Source organism: Pituophis catenifer, unplaced genomic scaffold (genome assembly GCF_029215685.1).
Source record: "Pituophis catenifer annectens isolate HBS135680 unplaced genomic scaffold, rPitCat1.0.hap2 SCAF_5, whole genome shotgun sequence".
Taxonomy (NCBI): Eukaryota; Metazoa; Chordata; class Lepidosauria; order Squamata; family Colubridae; genus Pituophis; species Pituophis catenifer.
This window is the reverse complement of record NW_027256885.1, coordinates 13,113,649-13,137,823: the sequence shown is the minus strand read 5'-3', so window position 1 is coordinate 13,137,823 and position 24,175 is coordinate 13,113,649. Positions and strand designations below refer to the sequence as shown.

General features: G+C 39.6%; 1 protein-coding gene across 3 annotated transcripts in view; it reads right to left on the bottom strand.

The window, feature by feature from the left end:
• KPNB1 (karyopherin subunit beta 1) overlaps window positions 1–24,175 on the bottom strand; it is a 178,010-nt gene that overhangs the window by 33,995 nt on the left and 119,840 nt on the right. For all 3 annotated transcript variants that reach the window (XR_011600455.1, XM_070944451.1, XM_070944450.1), the window contains exons 17-20: window positions 5,352–5,459; window positions 3,073–3,216; window positions 2,870–2,975; window positions 1,600–1,714 (exon numbers count right to left, since the gene is read on the bottom strand). Coding sequence is in view for 2 of the 3 variants with exons in the window: in XM_070944451.1 (XP_070800552.1) it covers window positions 1,600–1,714; window positions 2,870–2,975; window positions 3,073–3,216; window positions 5,352–5,459 (473 nt within the window). In the remaining variant the exon portion in view is untranslated. The remainder of the gene's footprint in view (window positions 1–1,599; window positions 1,715–2,869; window positions 2,976–3,072; window positions 3,217–5,351; window positions 5,460–24,175) is intronic.

Below are 24,175 nucleotides of genomic sequence, written 5' to 3'. Positions count from 1 at the left end.
TTCTGGCTCTCACAGACCTGTAACAACTTCTTTAAGAGGCTCCTCTGTCCTCCACTCATTACCTGTATTAATGGCACCTGTTTGAACTTGTTATCAGTATAAAAGACACCTGTCCACAACCTCAAACAGTCACACTCCAAACTCCACTATGGTGAAGACCAAAGAGCTGTCGAAGGACACCAGAAACAAAATTGTAGACCTGCACCAGTCTGGGAAGACTGAATCTGCAATAGGCAAGCAGCTTGGTGTGAAGAAATCAACTGTGGGAGCAATAATTAGAAAATGGAAGACATACAAGACCACTGATAATCTCCCTCGATCAGGGGCTCCACGCAAGATCTCACCCCGTGGGGTCAAAATGATCACAAGAATGGTGAGCAAAAATCCCAGAACCACATGGGGGGACCTAGTGAATGACCTGCAGAGAGCTGGGACCAACATAACAAAGGCTACCATCAGTAACACACTACGCCGCCAGGGACTCAGATCCTGCAGTGCCAGACGTGTCCCCCTGCTTAAGCCAGTACATGTCCGGGCCCATCTGAAGTTTGCTAGAGAGTATTTGGATGATCCAGAAGAGGATTGGGAGAATGTCATATGGTCAGATGAAACCAAAGTAGAACTGTTTGGTAGAAACACAACTCGTGTTTGGAGGAGAGAGAATGCTGAGTTGCATCGAAAGAACACCAAACCTACTGTGAAGCATGGGGTTAGCAACATCATGCTTTGGGGCTGTTTCTCTGCAAAGGGACCAGGACGACTGATTTGTATACAGGAAAGAATGAATGGGGCCATGTATCGTGAGATTTTGAGTGCAAACCTCCTTCCATCAGCAAGGGCATTTAAAATGAAACATGGCTGGGTCTTTCAGCATGACAATGATCCCAAACACACCGCCCGGGTAACGAAGGAGTGGCTTCGTAAGAAGCATTTCAAGGTCCTGGAGTGGCCTAGCCAGTCTCCAGATCTCAACCCCATAGAAAACCTTTGGAGGGAGTTGAAAGTCCGTGTTGCCCAGCGACAGCCCCAAAACATCACTGCTCTAGAGGAGATCTGCATGGAGGAATGGGCCAACATACCAGCAACAGTGTGTGCCAACCTTGTGAAGACTTACAGAAAACGCTTGACCTCTGTCATTGCCAACAAAGGATATATAACAAAGTATTGAGATGAACTTTTGATATTGACCAAAAACTTATTTTCCACCATAATTTGCAAATAAATTCTTTCCAAATCAGACAATGTGATTGTCTGGATTTGTTTTCTCATTTTGTCTCTCATAGTTGAGGTCTACCTATGATGACAATTACAGGCCTCTCTCATCTTTTTAAGTGGGAGAACTTGCACAATTGGTGGCTGACTAAATACTTTTTTGCCCCACTGTAACAGAATAGTGTGGTGGACATTTAATGGGTTATGTCACACAACTTCTAAATATTTAATAGTGGTTCAACATGAAACAGTTTTAGAAGCTTTATGAGCTTAAAAAAAAGCTCTTGGTAAAGTATTTTATCTTTATATGAGGCAAGACTAAGATTCACTATGGGACTTTTAAGCTACCCTTGTGCCCAAGCACAAAGTTAAGTCTTCAGCATTTACCCTATCAGTCCTGCTGCACAGGCTACGACTCCATCACTATGATCTTCATCTGCAGCAATATGGTCAATGAAAGACAAGATGAATTCTACTCTAGGCTGCACGAGCATCACATCCGCTGAAAAGGAAGCATAATTTAGTGTTATAGAATTTATGGGTTTATTTCTTCCTATCAATATCAACAATTCTGGAAGGTTTATCTTAGCATCTTGTTCAGTGATGTGCCTCATTTGAATCAAAGGCAACCTACAAAGATATACTTTTTTTCTTGCATTGCCTCTACACCTTCCTTGTACCTGCTAGCTTATAACTATTTTTAGTGCTTGTACAAAAACTGATCCGTATCTCTACACAAGAAACACAGCACTATTTGAGAGAGAAGGCAAATATAGCTTTGTGACAACTCAAGCTTCTAATAACACTGAATGGCTTCACTACATTTTACTGATTAGTGTGCTGGAACAGAAAGGATTCATGAATTTGTGACTATAGGAATATAGCATTGGGGTTTGCTTAGAAGACACAGTCCTTCTGCCTCTGCCATTATCTATTCCACATTCATCACTCCTTAACCTATGGCAGTTCAGTTGAGTTTAATGCAAGTTAAGGAAAAGAATCCTTTAATTTTTAAAATATTGACACATTCTAATCTTCTAAAGCTATCTGCCTAAAATTGTGTATTGTGTGTTATTTTAATACAAATTGAAAGGAAAGGGCAAAATGCCACAGAAGTTAATCTCCCCAAATCTGAAAACTTTTGTTCACCCCCAAAATGTCTCACTATTCTGAAAATCTGATTTCTTAGACTGGACTGGGTACACACCAATCTATTCCCAAAATGTATCAGTATATTTAAACAGGAAACATTACAACTGTTCAGGATGAACTCAGGAAGAGAGGCTCTAAATGGAAACCTATACTGAGAGTAGCATTGGTGCATGTACCTGTTTCATTTTAAGTTGGGAAAGGGTTGTGGTTATTGTTTTTTTGTAAAAATATAGATGTAAACAAAGGGCATTTGGTAACTTGCAAAAATAGGCCATTTATGTTAACTCCACCTCTGACAACCAAAAATACCCTGAGAGCTCATACAAGGAGAATAAAGAATACAACCACATTTTCTAAGGCAATAGTCCCAATCTAAAACCAAAGCAAATAAAGAGGCTTGCACTGACAATTTTCCATTAACAGGAGTGAGTAAACAATGACAGAAACTGAATCTCATGCACAGAGGTTAATATTTGTGGTACTTGAGAAAATGAAAAGGACTCACGATGTACATTCTCTTGATCTCCTTTCAGACCCTGAATGATGCCTGTGTATGCTTCCAGGCAGGTCTCTCGCAGTTCATTCAGGTAGTCTACCATATCATAATCAGACTAAGGCCAAACATAAAAAGGAGTTAGTTTGGGATTACTGTTCTAGTTAGCATCCATCCATCATCTCGAACATATGACAGTCCCAAAGATTGTATACCTTATCAACCTGGGTTTGAGAAGCCTGCTGTAGAGTATTCAATACAACTTCTAAGTATTTTTTAAATTCCCCTCCAATTGCAAGAGCAATGTCTCCAAATACTGAGAGAATTTGTGGTTTAACAGATTGGTGCACATTTTCATTCTGTAAAGACAAACTGTCATTTTATTCACAATAAGCAGTTTAGCTTTTAGAAATTACATTGTTAAATTGGATACTTAAATTTTATCAGACATTGTCCCAAAGGTGTTCAGGACTTTTCCCATTTTACAGGTGAAACTCGAAAAATTAGAATATCGTGCAAAAGTTCATTTATTTCAGTAATGCAACTTAAAAGGTGAAACTAATATATGAGATAGACTCATTACATGCAAAGCAAGATAGTTCAAGCCTTGATTTGTCATACTTTTGATGATTATGGCTTACAGCTCATGAAAACCCCAAATTCACAATCTCAGAAAATTAGAATATTGTCAAAAGGTTCCATATTCTAGGCTCAAAGTGTCCCACTCTAATCAGCTAATTAAGCCATAACACCTGCAAAGGGTTCCTGAGCCTTTAAATGGTCTCTCAGTCTGGTTCAGTAGGAATCACAATCATGGGAAAGACTGCTGATCTGACAGTTGTGCAGAAAACCATCATTGACACCCTCCATAAGGAGGGAAAGCCTCAAAAGGTAATTGCAAAAGAAGTTGGATGTTCCCAAAGTGCTGTATCAAAGCACATTAATAGAAAGTTATGTGGAAGGGAAAAGTGTGGAAGAAAAAGGTGCACAAGCAGCAAGGATGGAGAGGATTGCCAGGAAAAGGCCATTCAAAAGTGTTGGGGACTTTCACAAGGAGTGGACTGAGGCTGGAGTCAGTGCATCAAGAACCACCACACACAGACGGATCCTGGACATGGGCTTCAAATGTCGTATTCCTCTTGTCAAGCCGCTCCTGAACAACAAACAACATCAGAAGCGTCTTACCTGGGCTAAAGAAAAAAAGTCATCTTTTCTGATGAGAGCAACTTTTGCATCTCATTTGGAAACCAAGGACCCAGAGTCTGGAGGAAGAATGGAGAGGCACACACTGCAAGATGCTTGAAGTCCAGTGTGAAGTTTCCACAGTCTGTGTTGATTTGGGGAGCCATGTCATCTGCTGGTGTTGGTCCACTGTGCTTCATTAAGTCCAGGGTCAATGCAGCTGTCTATCAGGAGATTTTGGAGCACTTCATGCTTCCTTCCGCAGACGAGCTTTATGGGGATGCTGACTTCATTTTCCAGCAGGACCTGGCACCTGCCCACACTGCCAAAAGTACCAAAACCTGGTTCAATGTCCATGGGATTACTGTGCTTGATTGGCCAGCAAACTCGCCTGACCTGAACCCCATAGAGAATTTATGGGGCATTGCCAGGAGAAAGATGAGAGACATGAGACCGAACAATGCAGAAGAGCTGAAGGCCGCTATTGAAGCATCCTGGTCTTCCATAACACCTCAGCAGTGCCACAGTCTGATAGCATCCATGCCATGCCGCATTGAGGCAGTAATTGATGCAAAAGGGGTCCAAACCAAGTACTGAGTACATATGCATGCTTATACTTTTCAGAGGTCCGATATTGTTCTATGTACAATCCTTGTTTTATTGATTTCATGTAATATTCTAATTTTCTGAGATTGTGAATTTGGGGTTTTCATGAGCTGTAAGCCATAATCATCAAAATTATGACAAATCAAGGCTTGAACTATCTCACTTTGCATGTAATGAGTCTATCTCATATATTAGTTTCACCTTTTAAGTTGCATTACTGAAATAAATAAACTTTTGCACGATATTCTAATTTTTCGAGTTTCACCTGTATATTAACAAAATTGAAAAGTATTTTAGTTCTCAGCATATTTTTCACTCATTCAATAGGCCTCAATCTTCAAATACAGAGAGGACTGTATATACCCCCAAGTCTCAGCAACCCAGTATTACCCATCATCATATTACTACCAGATTTGCTGGTCACTAAAAGATTAGCCAACTTAATCAATTTGGTGAGCAATTGATGAAAATACATTTTTAAAAAATAGGTGTCACATGTTATTAACTGGCACTCATTAGGTCTTAATAGAAATTATGACATTTTAATATTTTTCATAATTTCATACATACATTAGAAGTATATCTTCTATTTATACTGCAAACAAGCCATAATATCAATGTTTACACTTCTGCTACAATTTTTTAGGTTTCTTTCAATGATAGATGTGGAATTTTCCTTTTGTTTTTAGGCCATCAATGTACTCACCCCCAAATTTTCTAAAAGCAGCTGCATAACCTCATCACAAAATGGCAGAATGTTGGACTGCAAAGCCCGACATAAGTCACCTACTAGGCCCACTGCAGCCAAACAGACCTGCGAAAACAAATATACCCACAGTACTTTCATGAGTCACTTTTTACCACACCTCAGGCACCAATCATTATTTCCTTGTCCTATTACAATACTAAACAAAGCCCTCAAGATAATTCCTCAATTGTGACAGCATGCTTCAAAGACACGTAGTGGTGTGTTATTTTTTGGGTTGAGATCTTTATTTTTGTTAGCCTGATAAATCTTATTACTTTTAGAGTTGGGAAGGGTAGCACCTGGCCTCTCCAAAAGTTGCTAGATTACAGATTTCATCAGCCAAGGAAGTATGGGCCACAGTCTGAAAGTGAGAATTAAAAATTCAGCCCATATTGGAGAGTCCACAAATTCCTTAACCCAAGGTTAGAACAATGGTTTTCTTTCTTTTCATCTCTAATAACTTTTTTAGTTCAAAATTCAACAATTGTTGAGAAAGTTTATACTAGAATAAAAAACAAAGTAAAAAAAATACAGGTAGTCCTCAACTTATGACCATTTCCTGATCAAAATTATGATGGCACTGAAAAAAGTGACATATAACCAGTCCTCACATTTACAAATGTTGCAGCATCCCTGCAGTCATGTGATCAAAATTTGGGTGCTTGGCAACCAGCATGTACTAACAACAGTTACAGCATCCCAGTCATGTGATCACCATTTGTGACCTTCCCAGGGGGCTTCCAACAGAGTCAATGGTGGAAGCTGGATTCACTTAACGACCATGGTGATTTGCTTAATGACTGCAGAAAAAAAAAGTAAAATCAGGCATGACTCATTTAGTGACTGCATCACTTAGTAACAGAAGTTTCGGTCCCAAATATGGTCATAAGTCAAGAATTACCTGTAAGCATTAGTAAAAGCCCTATGGAAAAACTTTTTAGTGATAACATTCTCCCCTTCTCTTCCATTTGTTTCCCCAACCAACAACCATACCTAGTATTTGTACTTTACACTTAAGAAGATAACTAGCAATAACCTTCAAGGTTAAATCCTTTCATGTGTTATTTTTGGTTGGTCTCATGCCTCTTTTCCTGGAAACAGTATTCCAAATCTTTAAATTTCCCTTGCTATGTGATGTACAGTATATAAGGGAGCCATTATTTATACTAAATTTGGTTAGACTTCTATTATGGATATAGAATAGAATAGAAATAGAAATACAAATAGAATAGAATTTTTTATTGGCCACGTGTGATTGGACACAAAAGGAATTTGTCTTGGTGCATATTCTCCAATTCTGGTCTTCCAAACTTGTATGATTAGCAAAGTTTCTCTTTTCCAATTTCCAATGTCATATTTCAGTAATAATTCATATAATAGGTAATCTTCATTATGTCTCAGTGTTTCAAAATTGTGTCATCCTTCTCAATTCAAATTTTATTAGTTTATCAGAATATAAAATACAAAGGAAAATGAAAATAATGGGAAACTAGGGGAGGGAAAAGGGGAATGAAAACCACTGACTTCTGACTCTTTTTAGCACAGTAGAAGATAACATTACAGCCTCAGCTTTTTGCTTTTACACAGTAACATACACTAGATGTGTTCTTTTCTTTACACAAAACAGTCAATGTAACCTCTACTTTTTTCCTTGTTGTGGGAAGTAATATATATTTCATTTATATTAACAAAATTCATTACACTCTTTCAAATTGAACATACAGCTAGAGGGATTTAAATTATTTAAAAGAAATAGACCAAATAAAAGAGGAGGTAGAGTTGCACTATATATAAGAAATAACTACATCTCTACAGAAATAGAGCACAACAATGATGAAAATTATCTTGAATGCATTTGGGTCAATATTAAAGGGGGGGAAAATGACATTGCCATAGTGATGGTTAACCTTTTTGGTGCCAAGTGCCCAAAGGGTGCGTGTGCATGCGTGAATGCACGCATGCGTGCCAGAACCCCCAAAATGCAATGCAAGCACCCCCTGGGCATGCGCGGTTTCCCATGCATGCACCCCAGCCCCCTGTGCATGTGTCCCCCCGCGCCCCATTTTGGCTTCCAGGTTGGTACAGGCGGCTTTCCAGGCCTAAAACGGGGGCCCCGCACCCCATTTTGGGCCTGGAAAGCCTCCTGCACCAACCTGTACCCCCGTGCATGCGTCCCGCCCCCACCGCACATGTGCATCCATGCATGTGCCCCACCCCCCACGCATGCGTGGCAGAGACCCAATGACCAGCTGGGCGGAGGGAGGCATGCGTGCATGCGCAGTGGAGCTGGGCTGGGGCAATGGCTGATGTGCCCTCAGAGAGGGCTCTGCGTGCCACCTGTGGCACGCGTGCCATAGGTTCGCCATCATGGGTATAGACCTTTATATATTAGAGACACAACTCCAGCAGAGCAAATTTATTCAGATGACGATGGAAGAATTTTGATGGTGGAAATAACAGATAATAATATGAAAATACTTTTAATAGCAATATATGCTCCAAATGATAAGAAGAATTTTATAGAAAATTACATATGAAAATAATTGAATTGGACTATGATAATATTTGCATGATGGGAGACTTCAATGGTATACTAGATGAGAATTTAGATTACAATACACAGAAAAGAACAAAGCAAAGTAGAAAGATTCTTCCGAAATCCTTCTTTAAAATGATTGAGGAAATAAACTTAAAAGATGCATGGAGAGAAAGAAATGCAAAAAATAGACAATATACTTTTTATTCAAATAGACACTCATCATGGTCTAGAATAGACATGATATGGCCGACAATGGATTTGACTTCTAACATAGAAGAAATTGACATAGAAGCAAACACCTGAGCAGATCATAACCCAATGACAATGAAATGGAAAGGACAAAGGAGAAGATCTAGATGGACCTTAAATAATACAATATTAAAAGAAAAGGAATTTGTACAGAAAATGGAAAAAGAATTGGCTTTTTTAAAAAAGAAAATAGAAAAGAGGACACATCAATGCAAAATCTTTGGGATACAATGAAGGCCTATGCTAGAGGTTTGATAATAGACTATACAAGGAAAAGAAACACTAAGAAAAGACAAGCTTATAAAACATTAGAGGATGATTATAAGAAACTTGAAAAAGAATTACAGAAATTTCCACCAAAAAAGGACATTAAAATAAAAATGGACACAATTAAACATAAAATGGGATTAATAGAAAAAGAGGATTTAGCACAAAAAATTAGACGTGCCAAACAACTATTTTGAAGACGCAAATAAACCAGGTAGATGGTTAGCATACAAACTGAAAAAAGAGAGAGAATCAAGAAAAATAACACAACTAGTAGATGTTCAAGGGCAAATTAGATATGGAAATAAAGAGAAGAAAAAAATTATACAAGATTATTATAGAAAACTCTTATGAGCAAGAGAACATTGAGGAGGAAAGTGCTAAACAGTACCTGCAGAAAGCGAATTTACCCCAGATTTCTAAAGACACTGAAATGATGTTAGAAGGAAATATAACGATGATGGAATTAACTGAAGCACTTAAAAAACAAAAGAATGGGAAGGCACCAGGCCCGGATGGACTGCCAGTGGAATATTATAAGACACTACAGGAGTTGTTGAGTCTCCCACTGTTGGAAAGTCATGAATGAAGTCATGTCAAAGATGAAATTGTCCAAGTCATGGTCAGAAGCATATATTACACTTGTTCCAAAGGAGGATACTGACCCACAACAAATCAAGAATTATAGGCCTATCCCTGCTAAATTCAGACTATAAAATCTTCACTTCAATACTGGCAGAAAAATTTAAAAGATATTTAAATAATTTCATACATTCTAATCAAAATGGGTTTCTGCCAAAAAGACAGATTAAAGAGAATATGAGGATAATTCTGAACACTTTGGAATATTATGAGGCACATCCTGAAAAACAAATGGCTTTGATATTTGTAGATGCACAGAAAGCCTTCGATAATGTGAATTGGTGATTTATGTTATTACAGCTGGAGCAGATGGGCTTTGGTAGAAAATTTATTCAAGCCATAGAAGCTATATATCACAAACAAACAGCAAAAGTAATGATAAATGGAGAATTGACAAGAGTCTATTGAAATAAAAAAAGGAATGAGACAAGGTTGTCCACTGTCACCTCTGTTGTTTGTGTTAACATTAGAAGTGCTAAACAGAAATATCAGAGAAGAAAAAGATATAAAAGGAATGAAAATTCAAAAGGAAGAATACAAATTGCAAGCATTCGCAGACGACCTGGTTTTTATTCTTGAAGATCCATTAGAAACAGCAATTAAACTGATAGACAAGATAGGAGAATATAGAAAAGTAGCAGGTTTGAAAATAAATAAAGACAAAATTAAGATTTTGAAAAAAATATGTTAACAAAACAAAAAGAAGAGCTGGCTGAAGTACTGAAGATACAGGTCACAAATAAGGTTAAGTACTTGGGGATATACTTGACAGCAAGATGTAGTACAGTTAAAGAGAACAATTACAATAAACTCAAACAACAGATAGTGACAGACTTGGCAAAGTGGGAAAATTTACAACTATCATTAATAGGGAGAATATCAACGATTAAGATGAATATACTACCTAGAATTCTCTATTTGTTCCAGACAATTCCAATTAGGTTGGGGAAAGATTTTTTTTGAATATTTAAATAAAATAGTGTTGAAATATATTTGGCAGAGAAAAAAAGCGAGGATAAAACTAAAATTGTTGCAAGATGCTAGAATAAGAGGAGGATTTGGCTTGCCTAATTGGGAATTATATTATCAAGCGACAAATTTGATGTGGATCAAGGAATGGATAACTTTAAGAAATACTAGATTATTGACTTTAGAAGGACATGATTTGTTGTTGGGGTGGCATGCTTTTTTATGGTACAAGGGAACAAAAAAACAGGGGTATTTTAGAAGACACTTTATACGAGAGACTTTGCTATTAAATTGGGAGAAGATTAAAAGACAAAATTATTTAGAAATTCCAGTCTGGTTATCAACTATTGAAGCGTTCTCATATTCAATAACATTTAGAAAGGAACAAATTGTTAGATATAGTGAATTATTGAATGAAAAGGGTGAACTTAAATCTATGCAAGAATTAGAAGAACAAGGTATAAAGATGAATTGGTTTTCTTATTTGCAAATACATTCTAGATATGAAGATTTTAAGACAGAAGGTTTTTATGATAATTTGACTAATTTAGATAACATTCTAACAGGTACTGATGAAAATGTAATTAAAAAATTATATGGATATTTATTAGAGGTTAAATTGGAAGAACAACAAGTTAAAGAAACAATGATTGTTTGGGGGGAAAATTTTGGACATGGGATAGATTTAGAGAAATGGCAAGAATTGTGGTCGCAAAATTATAAAATGACAATCTCAACTGCATATAAAGAAAATTTGTATAAGATGTTTTACAGGTGGCATCTACCCCTGACGAGAATAGCCAGAATGTTCAAGAATAAATCTGAAAAATCTTGGAAATGTCATCAGATACCGGGTTCATATTACCATATGTGGTGGACGTGTGCAGAAGCCAAAAGATACTGGACTAAAATCCACACATGGCTGGAAAAAATGACAAAAAAACACATAGATTTTAAACCAGATTTTTTTATTGGGGATTGTACCTGGAATATATAATAGAGAATTGAGGTATTTGATTGTGAATGTGTTAACAGCGGCTAGAATTGTATTTGCTAAAAACTGGAAAAATGAGAAAACACCAACGCAAGAAGTTATTAAGAAAATAATGGAATGTGCTGAAATGAGCAAATTGACATTTGAAATTAGAGAACAAGAAGATAAACAATATTATAAGATATGGGACTTACTTTATCAATGGTTAGATAAAAAAATATGGAAATGAAATATGATAGAGATTTTTATAATATAAGAATGGTAGAAGTATATAAAATATAACATAAAGATGTATTATTGCATCGATTTAGGATGATGAAATGAATGTTATAATACAAATTAATTTAAATCTTAGAATATTTCGTATAAAATGAGGGAAGACTAGCTATAGTCAAATAAATGATTAAGGAGAACAATAATACATAGATATATATTAGATTGATAATATGAGAAATTAGGTAAACTGTGAGTTATGAATATGGTGAAGATACACAAAAGACCTGTAACCAACCGACACACTGAGTGTAATTGAAGATGGCTTTATGTTTTTATGTTTGTTTAAAAAAAAAATCAAAAAAAAAGATACAGAAGGATCTTGACAGACTTGAACATTGGGCACTATCTAACAAAATGAAATTCAATGGTGAAAAAAGCAAGGTTCTACATTTAGGCAAGAAAAACAAAATGCACAGGAGGTACAGTATATGTGGTACCTCGCTCAATAGTAGTAACTGTGAGAGGGATCTTGGAGTCCTAGTGGACAACCATTTAAATATGAGCCATTAGTGTGCTGCAGCTGCCAAAAAAGCCAACACAGTTCTAGGCTGCATAAACAGAGGGATAGACTCAAGATCACGTGAAGTGTTAATACCACTTTATAATGCCTTGGTAAGGCCACGCTTGGAATACTGCATTCAGTTTTGGTCGCCATGATGTAAAAAAGATGTGGAGACTCTAGAAAGAGTGTAGAGAAGAGCAACAAAGATGATTAGGGGACTGGAGGTTAAAACATATGAAGAATGGTTGCAGGAACTGGGTATGTCTAGTTTAATGAAAAGAAGGACTAGGGGAGACATGATAGCAGTGTTCCAATATCTAAGGGGCTGCCACAAAGAAGAGGGAGTCAAGCTATTCTCCAAAGCACCTGAGGGTAGGACAAGAAACTAATCAAGGAAAGAAGCTTGACCATGGTATCCTTCTGGGACAACTAAGGGAGCTGGGAGTGGGAGGCACTGTGTTACGGTGGTTCTCCTCCTATCTCTCTGGTCAATCACAGTCAGTGTTGGTAGGAGGACAGAGGTCGATCCCTAGGCCCCTCGTTTGCGGGGTGCCTCAGGGCTCGGTCCTCTCTCCCCTCCTATTTAACATCTACATGAAGCCACTGGGTGAGATCATCCGACAATACGGGGTGAGGTATCAGCAATACGCTGATGATACCCAGCTGTATATCTCTACCCCGCGTCAATTCAGTGATGCGGTAGATGTGATGGGCCGGTGCCTGGAGGCTGTGAGGGTCTGGATGGGAGTCAACAGGCTCAGATTTAACCCAGACAAGACCGAGTGGCTGTGGGTATTGCCTCCTAAAGACTATGTCGATTGTCCATCCTTGGTTCGGGGGGGGGGAATTGTCCCCCTCAGAACGGGCTCGCAATTTGGGTGTCCTCCTAGACTCACAGCTAAGATTAGAGCAACATCTGACAGCTGTGGCTAGGGGGACCTTTGCACAGGTTCACCTGGTGCACCAATTGCGACCCTACTTGGATCAGGAGGCTCTCCTCACGGTCACTCATGCCCTTGTCACCTCATGGTTAGATTATTGCAATGCACTCTACATGGGGCTACCCTTGAAAAGTGTTCGGAGACTACAGTTGGTCCAGAATGCAGCCACGCGAGCTGTCGTGGGTGCACCTAGGTACACCCACATTACACCAATTCTCCGCGAGCTGCACTGGCTCCCTATTGGTCTCCGGTCACAATTCAAGGTGTTGGTTATTACCTTTAAAGCCCTACATGGCTCAGGGTCAGGGTATCTTCAAGACCGCCTTCCACCGCATAGCTCCCAACGACCGGTAAGATCCCACAGAGTTGGTCTCCTTCGGGTCCTGTCAGCTAAACAATGCCGGCTGGCGGGTCCGCGGGGGAGGGCCTTGTCTGTGGCTGCCCCAGCTCTCTGGAACCAGTTACCTCCTGAGGTCCGGACCATCCCCACCCTATTGGCCTTCCGAAAAGCGGTGAAGACCTGGCTTTTCCGGCAGGCCTGGGGCCGTTGATCTCGCTCTTGCGATCCGGCGAGATCCGGCCATGAATGGTGTGAATGAGTTTTAATGTTTTTAATTCTTAAATGTTTTTTATAATGATTTTAAATGCATTGTGAGCTGCCCTGAGTCTTCGGAGAGGGGCGGCATACAAATTAAATAAATAAATAAATAAATAAGCAACCTAGAACTAAGGAGAAATTTCCGGACAGAACAATTAATCAGTGGAACAACTTGCCTCCAGAAGTTGTGAATGCACCAAGACTGGAAGTTTTTAAGAAGATGTTGGATAACCATTTGTCTGAAGTGGTGTAGGGTTTCCTGCCTAAGCAGGGGGTTGGACTAGAAGACCTCCAAGGTCCCTTCCAACTCTGTTATTCTATTTTAAATTCTTTAACCTTAAAGGGGAAAAAAACTTTTTAACATCTATTTTAAAACTCTGAACTTTTCTTTAAAAATATTTCTAAAGTCAATTAATTCTAGTACTGTATATCTTTTTTGAAACTTCCTCTTAACACACAGTACATACTTTCAAATTCACTTTCAGTAATATTTTACAAGCTTTAGTAATTACTCAAGCATTATAAAGAAAAGACACCCCCCCTCCCATTTTCAAACCCACTTTATAAACACAAAACCATACATTAGAGCCATGATGGTGAACCTATGGCATGCGTGCCAGAGGTGGCACACAGCGCCCTCTCTGTGGGCACGTGAGCCGTTGTCCCAGTTCAGCTCCGCTGTGCATGTGCGCATGCCTCCCGTCGGCCAGTTGTTCTTCAGGTCTCTGCTGTGCATGTGTGGGGGTGGGGCACATATGCGGGGCACACGTGCATTGCATTTTGGGGGTTCAGGAGCACTTTGGGCACTCAGTCCGGAAAAGGTTAGCCATCACTGCATTAGAGCTTTCTTATTACGTCTACAGACTGGTAAAAATCCATCCCAACTCCAATTAGCTCCTTAAGTTTAAGCCACTCCCTCCAGCTTCTCCTCATAAAATAAAATCTTTTTCTTCTCTGGAATGTCTATCAAGTAATTATAAACTTCTCTTTTTTTCAAGGGATTCTCAACCTAGTTAGTATCCATGAAGGAAAAGTCCCAAACTTGTTCTCTTGAAAACTCTAGATTTACTTGGAACTCTTCTTTCAATTGTGCTGGAAGGCTTGTATTTAAACCATAATCATTAGAGATTGGTGTCAGATTTATATTCCAAAATTACAGTTAAGTCCTTCACATTGGCAGGTACTTGTGGAATTGCCTCAGCGGTTTGGTAACTTTCTTACACGTAATTCCACTGCTGTATGGAGGATCTTTTGGGGCGATTCTAGAACTCTCTCTAAGGAGAGTCATATAAACTAAAGGAACATGGTTCCCTTGTTAGTAGTTGAATAAGTTTTGGTCCAGAGAAAACTCCCCCCAGATTGGTCAGTCAGCCATTTTAACTGGAAGCCCATATCATCCTTCTCAAGGTTCTTTTCTTTCTTTCTCGAGATAACACTATTCTTCCAGCAATTTCTTAATACTCCAACCTTGATAAATTCCTACCTTCACTGATCAGTTCTTCCTATATTGCCAACTTTCAGTCTGGATGTACCATACTGACATATGTGATTTTAATATTGCTTGCTGTAGTTGTCCCTGAAATAAAAGGCATTGACTTTGCGGTGAATGCTGGAGTCACAATCTTGCTTTTAGAAGATTCTATATTTTCAAACAAAATTTGTCTTATAAGAAGTCCTTTCAATTTCTTTTCTTTTGTTTCTTTATATTATAAATTCATTGGCTAATTTGGCTATTTTTATGATTGATATTCGTCTGAGATTATACACATTATGTTATCCATAAGACAACTTACATAGAAACACAATCATAGGGCTAGAGGGACCTTGGAGGTCTTCTAGTCCAACCCCTTGCCCAAGGCAGGAGACTTTATATCATCCTGGACAAACGGATGTCCAATCTTTTCTTGAAAACCTCCAGCGATGGAGCACCCACAACTCCAGGAGGTAAGCTGTTTCATTGGTTAATTGTTGTCACTGTCAGGAAATTTTCCTTAGTTCCAGGTAGGATCTCCACCCATTACTTCTTGTCCTGCCCTCAGGTGCTTTGGAGAATAAGTCCCCCCTTCTCTGTGACTGCCCCTCAAGTACCGGAAGACAGCTATCATGTCATCCCTAATCCTTCTCTTTATTAGGCTAGACATACCTAGTTCCCTTAACTGTTCATCATACAGTTTAGCCTCCAGAGCCCTTATCATCTTTGCTCTTCCCTGCACTTTCTAGGATCTCAGCATTTTTTTTTTTTTTTTTGGTATCATGGAGACCAGAATTGGATGCAGTATTCCAAATGTGGCCTTACTAGTGGTACTATCCTGTTTTCCCCAAAATAAGACATCCCCTGATAATAAGCCCAATCAGGCTTTTGAGCACATGGCAATAAGGCCAAGCGCTTATTTCAGACTTTTAAAAAAATATAAGACAGGGTCTTATTTTCAGGGAAGCACAGTATTACTTCTCGTGATCTTGATGCTATCAGAATACAGAATAATTTAATCTTATTTAGAATAAGAAGTTCATCTTGATTTGCACGTTCATTTTTATTGTCTTGATAAGTCTTAGCCAATGAAGGTTTAGGTTTCTCCACCTATCAAGCTCATTTTATTTTTTCCATGATTTATTATGGTTGTTCTGAAATATGTTTTTGTTGCACCCTGTCAAATAGAGTCCCAAATATTTCATTTTTTCCTTATCTCACAATCAGACGCTTTTGTCACTAAGTCATCTTCCTCTCTTATTTTGTTATATCTTTGTACTTTTTTCATTAATCTTCTATCCAGAGGATTCACTGAAGATTTTAGAGCTCTTTTGGAGCTCATAGAGCTCTGTAGTTGAATACACAGAGTTGAATAATAGTTAATACTAAGCAAATATATGGGCAGATCACAATCCAATAATGATGATGGAAAGGACAAAGAAAAAGAATGCGATGGACATTAAATCAAAGCTTATTAAATGAGAAAGACTTTATACAATATATGGAAAAAGAATTGACTTTTTTCTTTAAAGAAAACAGAAAAGATACATCATTACAAAGTGTATGGGATACTAGTAAAGCATATATAAGGGGCTTGGTAATGACTTATACAGGAAAAAAAATAAACAGAATAGACAAACTCAAAAGAAATTGGAAGAGGAGTATTAGAAATTAGAGAAAGAATTGCAAAAAAACCCACAAGACAAAAAAATAAAAAATCTAATGGGCTTGGAAAAACATAAACTGAACTTAATTGAGAATGAAGACTTGGTAAGGAAAATAAAATCAACAAAGCAAAATTTTTTTGGAAATGCAAATAAACCAGGAAGATGGCTGGCATATAAAAGGAAAAAGGAAAAAGAAAGGAAACTGATAACTCAATTACTAGATCAAGATGGGAAGTTTTAATTTGGGGAAATCAGAGTTGGATCAGATAATGACTAGAAAGGATGAAAAAATGATTAAAAGGTTGTATAATTATCTACTGCAGATTAGATTAGAAGATGAAGAAGTAAAAGAGACAATGATAACATGGGCAAAAAACTTTGGTTATACAATAGAATTAGAGAAATGGCAACAACTATGGAAAAGGAATTATAAATTGACTATGGCAACTGCATATAAAGAAAATTTATATAAAATGTTTTATAAATGGCATATGCCACCAGAAAGACTAGCAAAAATGTTTAAAGATAAATCAGCTAAATGCTGGAAATGTCTGCATTTGCCGGGATCATATTATCATATGTGGTGGTCATGTACGGAAGCAAAAAACTATTGGTCTAGAATTCGGATATGGTTAGAGGAAATGTTACATAAACCTATAGAATTAAAACTAGAGATTTTTCTATTGGGTATTTTGCCAGAAAGCTATAGCAAAGAAGAAGTATACTTAATTATACATATAATAACAGCAGCAAGAATTGTATTTGCACAAAATTGGAAGACAGAGAAAATCCCGTCAGAAGGTGAAGTAATAAAAAAGATTTTAGACTGTGCTGAAATGAATAGATTGACGCTAAGAATAAAAGATACAGAGGAATCGGTGTATTTCAAAACATGGGAAAGATTCTATGTATGGATAGAAAAGAAATATGAATAAAAGTTAATAGATAAATGATATAGATAACAGAAACTCAAATGAGGGATAAGATAAAAAAGAAATAGAAACACAGATGACACCAGAGTAAATGGAAAAGGGGGATGGTGGGGGGAGAAAGAAGATTATAAATATAAATGTACAATTATGAAATGATAGATTGGATAAAATGGGAAAGAAATTGAAAATAAAGTATGTATTAGTAGAAAATTGGAGTTGCTCGGATACCAAATAAGGGAAATATTGCACAACAAAGGAGAAAGAAAGGAAAGAGGAGGAGAGGGAAAGAGGAGGAGAGGGAGAGAGAGGAATGGAAGAAAGGATAGGGGACAAGAGCAGGAGAGAAGGCGAGAAAGGGGGAAAAGAGGGGAGGAGTGGGGGAGAGGAAGGGGAAGTAGGGGAGGAGAGGAGAGGAGGAGGAAGAAAGAAGAGGAGAGGAGGGAGGGAGGGGAAAGAAAGAAGGTTTGTTGTGAAAAGAGGGAAAAGAGAGGGTAGAAGAGCAACCCCAAATGTAATTAAAATGTCTTATTTTTATGCTTTCATTAGAAAAAATATGTATATATATGATTAATTATGGATAAGAGAACGTACATTTACAATATGTGTATAAGAAATAAAAATAAAAAACTTTTTTTTAAAAAAAGAATAATAGTTAATACTATATTGTCTGCATAACATTTCATTTTGTAGTATTCTCCCAGAATTTTGATCCAAAATATTTGTCTTTCTGAATCTGTGAAAACTTCTAACGCAAATAATAATGGAGAAGTAGGCACCTTTGTCTTGTAGCTTTATTTATTGGAAAATATGTGGAGAGTGTTCCATTTGCTACAATCTCTTTGCCATCAATACAACCAAACTTTACATTGTAGTAAATTCCTGTAAATTACAAGTAAAAATGCTTGTAAGGGCACTCCAAAGTTATCAAAAGCTGCTTCTGCATCTAGGAATGTTACTGCTGCCTTCTCGTTTTAAATTTTTTACATTGATTCTTTGGTCTCTTAAATTGTTATGGGTTTGCTTAATATTAATCAATATTGTTTGGTAAATTGTTTAAATTTAAGTCTCCAGTGTATGATCAAGCCTTCTTTGTCAATATTGTGCTTGGAATATAATTTCTTACAGAATTCTGCAAGTTCTACGATTTCTGTTCTCTTGTACAATTTATTCCCATACTTTCTGATTTGTTGCAAACCTTATAAGAATATCCTTTATGTAAGATGTATTTGTGTCTCTTTTTTTGCACACGAGTAATATGCTTTCCAGGAGTAACAGCCTGTCATACATCCTCCATTTAAAAGAATTGTGATTGATGTATGAGAATCTCTACTTCCCTGTAATAGTGTACGCACTTTAAAGACCCAGCACATGTCAATTCTTGAAAATGCTTGATGTATTGCTGAATGAAATATATAGTCTCTTGGTTTTGGATTTTGTAGCTGAGCTGCTTTGTAGTTAATCTGTTTTTAACTTTGATAACTTTTTTGTGTTGGCCTGCACACTCTTTGCTATATTCATAATTGCAGTTTTTAGTTCCGCTTTTATTTCATTTTATTTAGTATTCTCTCTTGTGATTGCTGGAAATTTTTATTTAACGCTGTCATTTGTGATGCTGATTTCTTGAACAGTTGGTTAAGGACGTCTGACTCCGATTTTTCTTTCTCCCGTCTTCCTTTTTCTCTCTTGACATCAGGGTTTTCCCCTCCTTTTTCAAATAAGTTGTGAAAATCTTTTCCATTCGCAATCACGTCTTATTGTATTGCTGTAACCAAACAATTTATTCTATTCTATTTATTCTAAATAATGGGTAGTCAATGGGATGGCCATTGCTTCTAACAATTTCTCCCACAGCTCCCCCCCCCACTTGCTTAACCCCTTTAAGCTGTCTTTTCTTTAGCCCTCTTAAAATATTTCTCTAACCAAATACAAAGAAACCATTCAGGACATACTTCCTTTCTCCCCTTCAGCCATCCCCTTAGCTTCTACAAAATTATATAAACTGAGTTCACTGTTAAATTGTGTCCTTTGCTGACATTTAGTGGGCTGTGTCATGTTTGACCCATAGCTTTTTGTTAACCATTAAATGCAAAGCTGTAGGTAGTGGGGGGGAAAGGCAACTATGTTTGTAGCCAGAAAGAAACATTTTTTATGCCAAGTCAGTGCTGACTCCTGGCAACTGCTTGGACAAGTACCTACAGTTTTCTTGGCAAAATTTCAGCAGCAGTTTTGTCAGTTTATTGCAGAAATCACATCCAGAAAGCACACACAGATAACTGATCCAGCAGGATTCATTAACTTCTTTATATACATAATAACACATGAGACATATATACAATACCAAGAGTGGTTCTTCCAACGTGGTAGAGAGGAGAGATCAGTTTCAGTTCAGAGTTCAGAGCAAACTAGTTTTGTTTTAGAGCTGAGCACAGAGCTAAGCCACACCCAGACCTATTGCTTAAGTTTCTGTTTCCAAAACAGCCCTCATTGGCTGATCCAGTTGCTATGCCTATTCATTGGCTGACCTTGTTTCCATGTCTCTGCTAGTTCATGAATATTCTGACAAGTCTGCCATTGGTTCCTTCTGAGGGCTGAGAAAGAATGACTGGCCCAAGGTCACTCAACTGTCTTTGTGCCTAAAGCTGGACTAGAAGGGGCATTGGCTTACCTGAGACGCTCCTTCTCGTTCAGTGGAGACAGCAGCCAGGCATGGGTAGTTCTCGCCTATCAGATTGAAGGACTGAGTCTGTTGAAGTTGTTAAGTCCCGCCTTCCTTGCTAGGGGCTTCCAGCTTTTTGCGAAGACGAAGATACAGACTCGATGTGATGGGAGACAAAAAACAAAGGATTAGTAAAAAAACAGGAGGCCAGACTGCCTACGGGTGGGGCCGGTTGCTGTCTCCACTGAACGAGAAGGAGCATCTCAGGTAAGCCAACGCCCCTTCTCCGTATGGGTGGAGACAGCAGCCAGGCATGGGACATACCAAAGCTTATTGTCCCTAAGAACGGGTGGGCTCAGTCTGGCCGGAGGACTCCCCACCTTCCAGAACCCTTTGTAACACCCGACGTCCAAAAGCTGCCTCAGCCGAGGCAAATTTGTCTATTTTGTAGTGTTTAACAAACGGGGAAGGAGAAGACCACGTTGCCGCCCTACAGATCTCAAGCAAGGATGCCTGAGTGGCCCATGCTGCCAAAGTGGCCGCACTGCGAGTAGAATGTGCTGTCAAACCCGACGGTCGAGGCAAAGAGCGGAGTTCATAGGCTTTTGCAATTGTTTGACGGATCCATCTGCTTATGGTAGAAGAGGACACTCTGGTGCCTAGAGAAAATGGAAGGAAAGAAACAAATAACGACTCCATACGCCGTACGGCAGCCGTCCTCTTAAGGTAGATACGGAGAGCCCTCCGAACATCCAGGGAATGCCAGCGTCTCTCCAGTGAATGGGACGGATTAGGACAGAAATCTGGAAGGATCAATTCTTGCATCCGATGAAACGTAGTATTAATCTTGGGAATAAACGATGGATCGAGCCTAAGGACCACCCGATCAGCATGAAAAACGCAGAGATGGCTCCACATGGAGAGAGCAGCAATTTCTGAGATGTGTCTGGCCGAGGTAATCACCAAAAGAAAGGTGACCTTACATGTCAAAAGGCGAAGACTGGTGGTCCTCAACAGTTCATACGGAGTCTCAGTGAGAGAATTCAGCACAATGGACAGATCCCAGGTGGGATATCTGTGGAGTACTGGAGGACACAAATTCTTGGCACCTGTCAAAAACCTCCGAAAGTCAGGATGTTGAGACAAGGAAGCGAAAGGTGCGCATGTCAAAACTGTTGAAAGAGCAGCCATGTGTCATCTAATAGTATTCGACGAGAGGCCTTTATCCAGGCCATCCTGAAGAAATTCAAGAACCTGAGCAATGGAAACTAGTAACGGAGAAACACTTTACGACAACACCAAGAACAAAAAAGCCTGCCAATTGGACGAATAAATGCGCTCTGTTGAAGGTCGTCGAGCCGCCTGCATGGTCTTGATGACCCTAGAAGAAAAGTTATTGCTCTTTAGAGCGTGCCGCTCAAGCGCCAGGCTGTCAATTGGAGCCACTGAGGGTCCGGGTGTAGTAACGCCTCCTGGCTGAGCAAGGCTATGTCCTGGGGAATCCGCCAAGGTGGTGCTACAGACAGAGCAGTCGAAGAGCCAAATGAACTGCTCTCGGACTGGAACCACCCTGAGATGAGCCGCCAAAGCGGCTAGCACCTTGGTAAAGGCCCGGGGCACTGAGGAAAGACCGAAAGGCAGCGCCCAGTACTGATAGTGAATACCTCCATAACAAAATTTAAGGAACCTACGATGAGGAGGAAAAATGGGAATATGCAAAAATGGCACTGCAAGATCAATGGAGGTGAGGAAGTCGCCCTTCCTGATGCCAGCCAAAATAGATTGCAAAGATTGCATCTTAAATCATTTATACACTATGTAATGGTCCAACCTTTTCAGGTCCAGAATAGGTCTCCACCCCCCCCCCCCCCCAGGACTTTGGAACCAAAAATAATAATAGAAGCCTGTCCCTGCCCGGGCCTCCGGAACCTTCTGGATAGCCCTAATATTCAACAGGTGTTGCACTGCTGAATCCATGCAAAACTTCTTTTGAGCATCTTTAGAAACAGGACAGCTAATAAAGAACCGCGGAGGTGTGGAGACAAATTCAAGGGATAAACCAGATCTAATCGTATCCCTGACCCAAGAATCCGACGTAAGAGTGTCCCAACGGTCGGCGAAATACGCTAACCTGCCACCGATGGGAAGATCGGATTTAACATTAACGTTGGTGGCGGAAAGAACGACTTCCTCCCCCTCGAAAGGGCCGCTTCCCTGAAAAGGCCCTACCTCGGGATGACCTGTTTTGGAACCCTCTCTGCCTAGTCCCAAAAGAGCCTTGAGAAAGGGAAGGACCCACACCCTACTTGGATCCCCGAAAGGAAGGCCTGCGAGGGAAAGGAGAAAAACTCTGTTCAACTCTGTGTTGAGAAGAAGGTAGAATCTTTTGTTTGTCCTTGGTTTCCACTAACAAGGGTTCCAAGGAAGGTCCAAATAAGGATGATCCTGCAGAGGGAGCTGATGCCAGATGCCACTTGTGACGAGCATCCGCTTGCCAATGACGAAGCCAAACCATGCGTCACGCCGCCACTGCCAAAGCCAGAGATCTGGAAGCAAAGTGAACAGAATGCAAGGTAGCATCTGCAGAAAACTGAACCGCTGCTACAATCTTGTTCAGATCTTGGCAAAGTCTGGTATCATCAGGAGAAAGCTTTTCCTGAAGTTGGTGAAGCCATACAAGTGTAGATCGGTTGAAAAAGGATGCTGCTGTAGCTGATCTGATCGCCCAGGCCGCCCCTTGATGCACCCGTTGAAGAACCAAATCGGAACAACGTTCCTCTGGTCTCAAACCTTCTTCAGGGGTACCTGGAAAGGCCGAGTTTGGTAACAAGGCGGCTATAAGAGGATCCACTGACGGTACTTGAAGCAACGAAGACATCTCTGGAGCTATGTTGAAATATTGTTTGTCCGACGACGACGGAGCCAGAGCTGCACCTGGAGAGGACCATTGACACTGAAGCACATCGAGAAATAGACAAGGGTAAGGAATAGCTTCCACCGGCTTAGTGGGCTCAGAAAACAGAGGGTTAATCCCCTCGCGAGAAGCCTCAGACGGGACATCTCCCATCAAGGAGGGCCCCAATTGAGCCACATTGATGGCTTTAAAAAGCAATGACTTGAAAATGGCCGGTGGAAAAAGTCCAGTGAAGGCAGGTTGTTCTGGTAACAGACCTTCATCATCTGAAAGATCAGGATCCTGTTGGTCAGCTCTTTCGAAAGGAGATGGCCCACCCTCGTGGGAATGAGGTGAAGAGCCCGAATCTCGGAGAGACTGTAAATCATCCTGGAACTCATGAGCCGTTGATTCAGACGCTACTGATAATGTTGAAGCATCTCTACGGAAGTGATGATAACCCGCAGTCAAAGATTGTTGAACAGTGGCAGAAATAAGAAGTTGAATATTCTCAGGCAGTCCAAAGTCCTGTCTTTGTGGAAGAGAAGAAACAGCTTCAGGAAGGATTGGAGCAGGCTGATCTGACCCCTGGACCTAAACAGAAGCCTCTACCTGTTCAGATGGAATAGGAGAAGAAGCAGATGGTCCCCACAAGGCAGTTGTAGAGATAGATAAAGGACAATCTCGCAAGGAAACCTGATCCGGAGTCACCTCGGGAAGAACCACCTCAGTAGAAGGCCTGACAGGAGTATCAATTTTGTCTTTGTCATGCAAAGCAGAAGGAAAATTACCAGCCTTATCACAGATCTTCTGTAATATCTGGTGCCTTCTTTGTTCATCCCGGCTAGAAGCCAAAATTGGATGGCTAGTCTTGTGCTGGGAACAAAATTCCTTACCAGCTATGGCCTCTACACAAGGGAGAAGAGGCTGAGATGACCCTGGACCAGCATGAGCAGGGTTCTTATCAGCTTGCTTAGCCGCTGCTGCTGCTGCAGTTGCTTTATGCCCATACTTAGACTTACTGTGCGCCTTAGGCATAATGCTGAGCACAATCAGCGTAATCCCTAATAAGAGAATAAACAGTATAAATTAGGGAAGAAAAACCCACTCCCTTTAGTGTAATAGAAACATATAGTCATAAATATATGTATTTAAATGCCTCTACCTGTGTTGTATTAATTTATTT